The 9,888-nt window shown below is 58.2% G+C and overlaps 1 protein-coding gene across 1 annotated transcript; it reads left to right on the top strand.

Annotated features, from left to right (window-relative positions):
• Nucleotides 1–937: 937 nt before the first annotated feature.
• Nucleotides 938–9,780, top strand: ANKLE1 (ankyrin repeat and LEM domain containing 1). The gene is made up of 8 exons (XM_074305457.1): nt 938–1,354; nt 2,818–2,970; nt 3,301–3,406; nt 3,532–5,257; nt 5,533–5,698; nt 7,611–7,770; nt 7,857–7,986; nt 8,099–9,780. Exons 1-8 carry the CDS (start codon nt 1,209–1,211, stop codon nt 8,269–8,271), a joined length of 2,760 nt encoding a protein of 919 aa, XP_074161558.1. The 5' UTR covers nt 938–1,208; the 3' UTR covers nt 8,272–9,780.
• Nucleotides 9,781–9,888: the final 108 nt, after the last annotated feature.

Below are 9,888 nucleotides of genomic sequence, written 5' to 3'. Positions count from 1 at the left end.
GCAATGTGTATGGAACTTTCCCTATTTTCTCCAGCAAAGCTCCTCTGTTGGGATTGAGAATTCCTTATCCTTTCTTGAAAACAATAGAATTAGGCTTTTCCCCAGATGAGCAATTAGCGACAAAATGGTGGGGAATTACCTAGGACGTGCAATATGGAAAAGAGAAAAGAGGAATTGTTGCTGTTTTTAAATAGTTTGGGGCAGGATTAGCAATCGTCTGTAGCTTTCACTTCTATGTGAGTCCTGACAAATGGAGCTGTTTAAAAAAGCAATAGTTGCCTGGAGAGTGTATACTGTTCTAGTAGTATTCAAATAATATGGCAGGCAGAGAAGAGATTCCTCCCTCTCCTAGTGGGAGCACGACTGCAGGCAGTGGGGTTCCCTTTTGAAACAGATTCTGTAATAACTAAAAATATTTTAGCTTAAAGTGGTGAGTGACCTGTCCCGAGAGTGAGAGGGCCGTGACTACGTCAAACCTGAGAATTTTTGGTGTCCATGACCAGTTTCAAAACCTCCAGTGAGGAGGAATTAATTGGCAGCCGTATTTCATCGAGAACTCCAATCATTAGGAAGTTCCTCTTTAAAACGATTTGGTTTGGAGCAGTCCCCAGGTACCAGGTATCCCACGGAAGTGACAGAGGAAGCATTGATTCCCCGCCCCTCCTTTAGCTGAGTTGCCAGGGCTGGAGACCAGTGTGGCCTCGGTGCTTCCCTTCAGGCTCGCTCCTGCTACGGACTTGCTATTTACCCTTAGGAGGGAAAGAGTGAAAGGGAAGCCCCCGGGAGTCGGGGAGCCCGGGGCCTCGGCCCGCCTCCGCCTCCGCCTCCAGCTGCGGCCGCATCCCCGGCCCCGAGCAGCCCAGCGGCGGGTTCCGCTTCCCCCGAGCCCCACCCATAACCCCCGGTAATCCCGTCCCTAGCCTAAACCCTCATTTGTGCACGGAATGGGGATCTCCTAGCTCCGGACGTACTCTGGGTGGGTGCCCCGGGACCTGGGGCTGGGAGAGCTGCCCGCCCCACACTTTATCGCCTCCCTCCAGGCGCCTCCCCGCTGCTTATCGCAGAGGTCCTCGGCCGGGGAGAGGCAACCACGGAGCTCTGCAGACGCAGGGCCCGGGCAGCAGAACGTCTGGCGCCGCCCCTTGCCACAGGCCTCTCACGGAGCGGCCCGGACCGCGCAGGCGCACGGAGCAGCGAGGGAAGTTCGAATGGCCGAGATGGGACCGTGGTCAGCGGACTGGACCGAGGATAGCCCCGACTGCCGGGGCTCGGACCGGCTCAGGGGAGCGACGGGCGAGGCCGCCCTGGCTCTGGCGCGGAGGCTCCGAGAAGCGCTGAACGCCGGGCGGGCTCGGTGAGAGGCGGGCCCGATGCATCCCCTCCACGCTGCCGGGGCTAAGGGGTCCTCGGCCCAAAGCAGGGACGGGGCCATTTGCATCCCCGGGCAGCTCCGGGGCTCTGGAGCGGCTGCCCCGGGCTCTGCTCTCCTGGGGCTCCGGCCCTGCTTTGCCCGGGGCCCGGGCGCGGCGGGGGACTCGGAGGGCTGCTCCCCGGGGCCCGGGCTCGGCGGGGGACTCGGAGCGCTGCTCCCCGGGGCCCGGCGCGGCGGGGGATTCGGAGGGCTGCTCCCCGGGGCCCGGGAGCGCCGGGGGATTCGGAGGGCTGCTCCCCGGGGCCCGGGCTCGGCGGGGGACTCGGAGCGCTGCTCCCCAGGGCCCGGGCGCGGCGGGGGACTCGGAGGGCTGCTCCCCGGGGCCCGGGCTCGGCGGGGGACTCGGAGCGCTGCTCCCCGGGGCCCGGCGCGGCGGGGGATTCGGAGGGCTGCTCCCCGGGGCCCGGGAGCGCCGGGGGATTCGGAGGGCTGCTCCCCGGGGCCCGGGCTCGGCGGGGGACTCGGAGCGCTGCTCCCCAGGGCCCGGGCGCGGCGGGGGACTCGGAGGGCTGCTCCCCGGGGCCCGGGAGCGCCGGGGGACTAGGAGGGCTGCTCCTCGGGGCCCGGGCTCGGCGGGGGACTCGGAGGGCTGCTCCCCGGGGCCCGGGAGCGCCGGGGGACTAGGAGGGCTGCTCCTCGGGGCCCGGCGCGGCGGGGGACTCGGAGGGCTGCTCCCCGGGGCCCGGGAGCGCCGGGGGATTCGGAGGGCTGCTCCCCAGGGCCCGGGAGCGCCGGGGGATTCGGAGGGCTGCTCCCCGGGGCCCGGGCTCGGCGGGGGACTCGGAGGGCTGCTCCCCGGGGCCCGGGCTCGGCGGAGGACTCGGAGGGCTGCTCCCCGGGGCCCGGGAGCGCCGGGGGGCTCGGAGCGCTGCTCCCCGGGGCCCGGGAGCGCCGGGGGATTCGGAGGGCTGCTCCCCGGGGCCCGGGCTCGGCGGGGGACTCGGAGGGCTGCTCCCCGGGGCCCGGGAGCGCCGGGGGACTAGGAGGGCTGCTCCTCGGGGCCCGGGCTCGGCGGGGGACTCGGAGGGCTGCTCCCCGGGGCCCGGGAGCGCCGGGGGGCTCGGAGCGCTGCTCCCCGGGGCCCGGGAGCGCCGGGGGATTCGGAGGGCTGCTCCCCGGGGCCCGGGCTCGGCGGGGGACTCGGAGGGCTGCTCCCCGGGGCCCGGGCTCGGCGGAGGACTCGGAGGGCTGCTCCCCGGGGCCCGGGAGCGCCGGGGGGCTCGGAGCGCTGCTCCCCGGGGCCCGGGAGCGCCGGGGGACTCGGAGGGCTGCTCCCCGGGGCCCCGGGCTCGGCGGGGGACTCGGAGCGCTGCTCCCCGGGGTCCGCGCGGAGCTGGCCGAGCCTGGATCGGGCCCCACTCCAGCTGTTCTCTGGTCCCTCACAGGGAGGTGGAGTCGCTGCTGACGCTCGGGGCTGACCCCAACCTGGTGCTGCCGGACGGCGCGGCCGCAGTCCACCTGGCGGCGGGGAGCGAGCGGGACAGCGGCCTGCACTGCCTGGCTGTGTTGCTGCGGCACGGAGCGGACCCCAACGCCCGGTACTGAGTCAGGGCCCTGCGCCCGGCGCTCCCTGGACCGCCAGAGGCACAGCCTGACCCTTCCCTACGTAGTCTCGGTCCCTTCAGGGGGACCAGGAGATCCTTGTCCCAACTTCCCCTTCCCGGGGTGACCAACTCCCATCTGAGCTTCCTCCATAGCCGGGGCCTGGGGGAAGGGAACCGAGGTCCACCCTCAGTGCAAGGACCGCCGCCCCCCTCTCCCCGCAACCTGAAGACTGGGGGGTGGGGGGAGGGGACGTGGCCCCTGTGGTGGGAAAGCCCCCTCCTTAAGAAACAGCTAGTGATCCTAGGCTCTCATTGCGGCTCTAGGTCTGAGGATGCTCTGACCCCCGTGCACGTGGCTGCCTCCTGGGGCTGTTACAAGTGCCTGAAACTCCTTCTAAGGGCAGGAGGTGACCCCGAGCTTCAGGACCAGGTGCCCGGGGTGGAGGGGAACTTGGGGTTCTTTAGTGGGGGGGGGGGAAGGCAGGGTCTTCTAGAATGGTCTGTAGCCCAAAGTCGCCGGGGCGGGGAGGGCTAGTCTCAAGTCTTTGTGTTTAGGACGGGAAAAGAGCGCTGGAGCTCGCGCTGGAGCAGGAGAACGAGGAGTGTGTGGAAATCCTGAGGGAGCGCGCCGGCTCTGGAGGGGTGCTCCCCTGTCCGGCCCTTTGCAGCGGGGAGGACCAAAGTCGCGGCTTCTCAGCCCCCAATGGAGATGACCCTGACACCAGCATCTGGGGACTTTCAGATGTGACTTTTAGCCTGGGGCCCCTGGGCAGCCCAGGCAGAACCCAACAGGATGGCCCTGAGGTGGGGGGTGAAGCTTTGGGGGCTGGGCACACCCCCCCCAGCCAGGCTCTCCCAGCCCATCCTCAGCCCTCCAAGGGGAAAGGACTTGGGGTGGATAAGCCCTCTGGCTCTGACTTCGGCTTCCCTGCACCCCTCTTTCCTCAGCCCACTTCCTCACCTTCCCCAGCTCCTCCCTTGGGCTCTCTGCCCTGCTTGGGCTTGGAGGACACACCTTGGGACCACAGCTGTCTCTCTCACCCAGAGCCAGACCATCCCTGGGAAGATCAAGATGACACAGGGACCAGCTCTCTCCCTGCGGCTAGGGACACTTCCTCTCCTGACTCCTTCCTCACGGCACTGGAAGCCTTTGAGCCCGAGGGCCGGGGACCCGATGCTGTCCTGCTCGCCCCTACCATCTCAGACACCATTGTGGCCGGGCCGTCTCAGATCAGGGAGAGCAGGAGTGGATCCCAGCCGGACAGCCCTGCAGGGGCCAGCCTCCCCCACAGAGCGCCCTTGGACGTGTGTGCCCCAGATAGCAGGGTTCCCCAGACCTCAGGGCCCCCCAGGAAGGAGCGGCTTTATGCAGCCCTGAGAGCCGAACTCAGGGCCATGGTACTGAGTGCCGAGCACTCCCTGCCCATTCTAGAGGAATCGGGCATGCTGCCAGCCAGTGTGGATCCAGTGAGCCATCTAAATGCCCAGCTGAGGGGGCTGGTTCTGGGTTCTTCCCCAGAGCCCCAAGATTTGGCTACTACTAGGACATCCTGCGAGCTGCAAGGCTTGGTCTCCCACAATAGTGAAGGCAACAGGTGCTCCCTTTCTTACCAGAGAGTGAAACGGGGCCCACCCCTGAAAGTGCTGCCTGGAAGAGGTAGCCCAGGCTTCCCGAACAATGAGATTCCCGAGCACGGAAAGCCCCCAACTCTGGGAGGGTTAAAAGAGGCCAGAGCGAGTCCCTTCCCTCCCCACACTGACCACTTGGTAGCATTCGCTGGAGATGACCCATTTAGTGAGTTCCTGACTGATGACAAGACTTCCCAGAGCAGTGAGTATGCGGATGGGGTTAGTATGTGGCTGACAGAGGATGGGGAAGATGAAGATGACCACATCCCCCGAAGCCCCAGGACCAGCTCCTGCCAGAACTGCATTGGGAAGCCTCCAGAGGCACCGAGTCCAATCCTGCATCCTCAACCGCTCCCTGTGGGACGCTCCCCACATCCTGGACCAGAGCCTCCTCCTGCTGATCCCAAACCTGGGCCCAGCTTCCTGGACCAGCGTCTACCGTGTGCTGAGGACACAGTCGCAGATAGACAACGTGGCTGTCATCCAGCCGTACCCTTCCCAGCACGAGACTCTTCCCCCCTGCCCAACCAGGATTGGTCACAGCAGCGGCAGGCCCTCAGGGAGAGCCCAGGCCCTGGACCTGTCTCACCTGCCTTCACCAGACCATACTACCTCAAGCGACTGAAGGAGGGAAGCCCTGGGGGGCCAGCTGGTGAGTGATGGGGGATGGGTTCCACTGGGGCTTCCGGATTTAGAGAAACCCCACGACCAGGAAACAGTCTCATGAAGTCTTCCCAGTTATCCCGGAGCCTAACAAGCTCTCAGCTTGACTGTCCTGGCTCTGCCAATGATTCACTGATGCACTGTTTCCTCCTAAAGGGATATGGCCAGATAAATGCTGTTCCCCCCCCCAAAAAAAAAAATGAGCTCCCTGAAGACCCACACTGACCCCTTTTCTCTCCTGGTCTGGACATGGTTCTGCCACAGCAAGGTACAGCCGTGAATTGACTCTGGCCCTGCAGACAGGCTGTGTGCCTAATGCCCAGGATGATGAGGATGTCCTGGCTCAGCAGTTCGACCAGCCAGACCCAACCCAGAGGTGGCGTGAGGGGACTGTTAAGTCAAGTTTCACCTACCTGCTGCTGGACCCCAGGTATGTAACTCACCGGCAGGGGGCAGGGGGGACAGGGATCTCTGGAGGAAAGAGCCTTGGCTGGACAGTTCCCTGGCCTCAAGCCCTGGTGCCTCCTGGTGACTGAGAAAAGCTTTTCCTTTCCTTGGGTTCCTCAACTGTAATCGAAAGGGACGGGTTTGATAGTGGGGTGGCTCAGAGCATCAGGAAGACTTCCTAGCTGTGATCAGTCAGTTCACCTCTGTATCCCTTAACCCCCTGGAGAAGGAAATGGCAAACCCACTGCAGCACCTTTGCCAAGAAAACCCTGTGGACAGTGTTGGGATGCCATGATCCCCAGGGTTACAGAGTCACAAAGACTGAGCAATGACAAATCCTGTCTAGTTCTAATGTGTTCTTCCAATTTAAGTTCTAAAGTCCTTCTCACAACCCTAAAATTCTGGGTTCTAAGGGCTCCTCCCAGCCCTGACACCCTGGGTTCTAAGGGCCTCCCAGCTCTGACATTCAGTGTTCTAAGGGCCTTTCCAGCTCTAACATACTGTAGTCTATATTCTTTGGATCCTTCTAACTTCTTCACACAAATACATGAAAAGGCTAAGTGTTCATTAAACAAAGGGGGAAAGAATGAAATGGAGAAAGCGTCACTATTTACAAATGGACATGGGAAAACTGGTTTGTTAAAAGAATTCTAAGGGAGTGAGAGACTCATTAATAACTGGTGAGAATATGAAAAAGACCAATAGTAAGGCTTTTTTTCTTCTTTTTTTCTTTTTAAGTAAAAGGACAAGCAGTAGGGTAGGAAATGTGTCAGAACTTCATCCTGAATTCCAGCTTTATGAAAGGCTTAAATATAAGAAAGAACTAGTACCAAAAAATGGAAAGAAACGGAATAATGTTTTTTATCTTAATTGTAGAAGGAAGATGATTTTTCCTCCCTCTTAAATAGAAGGAATCATTAAGGACAGGATAGATGTCTTGATATAAAATGTTAATAGGCTTTCCAACAAAAAGAAATGTGATGAAAATGAAAAGAAGGTAGATTGGGGAAAAGTTTGTGTCAGAAATTAATTTGAATTAAAAATTCACCATCTAAAATACATGAGAAATGTTGGGGGGAAAAAAAAAACCTAGAAAGGTGGCTCCTAGTCCTTAATGGATAAATGGAGCAGGGCAGTGGTGGTAATGGAGTGAAGGGGGTTTGGATACTATCAGAGCATGATGAATTGGGCATTGATAGGTAATTTAAAACAAGGCCTTCTTAAATTTTGTCCAGTCAAGACCTTTGTTCACCCAAGAAGTTTTTATCCCACCCCAGGTGTATAAAACAGGTATACAAATCAAGCATTTACTGATAATAAACCATAATTTTGTCACCCCATATTCAGTTACAAGACCCCATGTGGGGTCACAAACCACAGTTTAAGAAGCTGGAATTGAGGAAAAGAATAGGACAGACTGGTACTATGGGTAGCATATGTTGTGGGGGGTTTTCCCACACACACAAAAAAATCTTTTTTTTTTTTTTTTTTTTTTTCAGAACAGCAAGCATTTATTAATCACCTACATAGGCTCTAAGCATTGTGTTAAGCACTGGGAATACAAATAAAGGCAAAAAAAACAATTCTTGCTCTCAAGAAGCTCACATTAGAATGGAGTAAAAAAAATGTAATCTATTGTGTACAAACATGGTAAACATAGACTAATTTGGAGGTAATCATCAGAGAGACCCTTACTGATCTGCAAGTCCTCATTTCATAGACAAGGAAAATGACAAGCAGAAAGATGAAGTCACATGCCCAAAGACAAGATGAGTGACTTTCAGTGCTAAAATGTAGTTCTTAGACCTCCAAATCCTGAGTTCTCACTAAGCCATACATACCAGAGCCCTTCTCTTTTTTTTTTTTTTTTTTTTAATCTTATATTTTTACCCCAGGGTGACCCAGAACCTACCCTCCCAGTGTCACATCCTGAGCGCAGCTGAATGCTTCCAGACCTTTATACAAGCCATCTTCTATGTGGGTAAAGGCACTCGGACCCGACCGTACTCCCACCTATCCGAGGCCCTGCGCCATCGCCGAGACAGGCAGAAGCAGGTGCTGGGGCTGCAGGTGCTGGGAAAGGCGGGCACACATGTAATGACTGCATTGATGGATCTGTGACCTAATCTCTTTCCTCCCAGACTTGCCCCAAGGTGGAGCGCATCCTGGACATTTGGGCAAGTGGCCACGGGGTGGTCTCCCTGCATTGCTTCCAGAACGTCGTTGCGGTGGAAGCCTATACGAGGGAGGCGTGTCTGGTGGATGCCCTTGGTGGGTACTGGTCAGGGCCCTGCCCCACAAAGCCCCTCCCTGGGGGAGACTCGGGGCCTTGTCCTGAGTGGGACAAGTTCCCTCTGTGTAGCCAGGGCCTTTCTCTCTCCAGGGATGCAGGTGCTCTCTAATCAGAAGAAGGGCCATTACTACGGGGCAGTGGCGAGCTGGCCGGCTCCACGGCGCAGACGGCTGGGTGTGCACTTGCTGCACCGCGCGTTGGCCATCTTCCTGGCGGAGGGGGAGAGGCAGCTCCGGCCCCCGGACATCCAGGTTGGCACCTGAGGAGCATCAACCTTGGGCTGCTGAAACTGGGCCATGAATGGCTCCGTCTCTCCCCGGACACCCAAGTCGGACCCCAAGTGTGGACATCCAGGACAGACCCCCCCCCCGAGTGGGGACACCCAGATTGGACGCTGAGTGGGGATATCCAGGATGGACCCCAAGTGAAGATGCCCGGGTTGGACCCCCTGAGTGGCCCTTGGACAAGGAGGCTGGCTCTGTGTGTCTGCCAGGGACCCGAATGGCTTGAGCTCCTCTCCAGTGTTCACTGCAGACGTTCACCAGCTCTGTGCAGCCCTGAGGGTTCTGAGTTATGACTCCTGGGAGCTGCCCAGCATAGCTTTGCTCGGCCCTACCTACAGCCAGGGGTCAGTTCTGACATTCAGCAGCCCCCGTTGCTGTGCTCTAGGCCTTCAGCCACAGCAGGGGGCAGCCAGTGATGTCCTTGGCTGGCGGTCCCCTTTCTTTCTCTGTGGCACAGGTACCCTACAATTGGTAGGGTCAGAGGCTCTGCCAAGAAAATGGCATCCTGGCTCTGGGGATACAGGCCCCAGTACTTCCAGCTGTTAGTGGCCAAAGGGTTTTCAGCAAAGCCTCGTGACATGGATGATGGAGACCTTAGCCATAGAATCCTAGCATACCAACCGTGGGAGGGACCCCACATTCTCTCCACCCACTTCCTTTTATAGGTCAGAAAACAGGCCTACAGGGAGGAAGGGCCTCACCTAATGCCAGCCTGCTTATAAATCAAATGCCAGGGCTGTGACTGGCCCAGAGAACCTGCTTCCAAGCCCCAGGCTCTTTAGGCCAGACTGGGAGCCTGCAAGAGGAGCCCATTTACAAAAGCTAGTTTTTTTCTCCCCTTGATTTTAGCTGTGAAGAACCTTTGTCTCAGAGGCATTTGCCCAAGGTCACACAGTTAGTCCCACTTCTGGAGCTTCAAAGTGTGACTTGTTATTCTTCCCAAATCCTAGGAAATGAGCAGGCTGGCAAATGGCCATTCTGACTTGGTGGGGGATAGAAAAGTTAGGGACCTGGTCAGAGGGAGTTTAAACCAAGCACCTGTTCATGTAGACAAAGCTTGAGGACCCAGATCCCTGCAGGATCCCACCCAAAGTGGGTGAAGGGTCTTTGTGATGTTCCATCAAATCCCAGCAGCATCTCCCTAAGCTAAACCTTCTCCCATCAGGGTCTTAACCCGAGGTCTGTGAAACCTCCTTCCCCTTTCTTTTGGAGGCCCAGGACCACACCTGCCTGCCTGAGGTAGAATCTGAGTTCAGGTCTTCTTGTTCTTGGGCTGGCATTTTGTCCAGCTGCCCCCTCTGGGAACTTTATTAAAAATGTACTAATTTGGGACAGCTAGGGGGCGCAGTGGATAGAGCACCAGCCCTGAAGTTAGGAGGACCCGAGTTCAGATCTGATCTCAGACACTTAACACTTCCTGGCTGTGTGACCCTGGGCAAGTCACTTAACCCCAGCCTCAGGGGAAAAAAAAATGTACTAATTTGATAATTATTTCTATCTCATTGGTTTCCTTTGTAATCCCATCTCTTTTATTTAACTCGTATTTCTGAGCAGGGGGCTTGCCAGAAATAGAAGGCTGGATCTGGGCAGTCAGTT

This window comes from Sminthopsis crassicaudata, chromosome 1, assembly GCF_048593235.1.
Source record: "Sminthopsis crassicaudata isolate SCR6 chromosome 1, ASM4859323v1, whole genome shotgun sequence".
NCBI lineage: Eukaryota > Metazoa > Chordata > Mammalia > Dasyuromorphia > Dasyuridae > Sminthopsis > Sminthopsis crassicaudata.
Note: the sequence above shows the minus strand (reverse complement) of the source record. Positions and strands in the feature narration are given on the sequence as shown.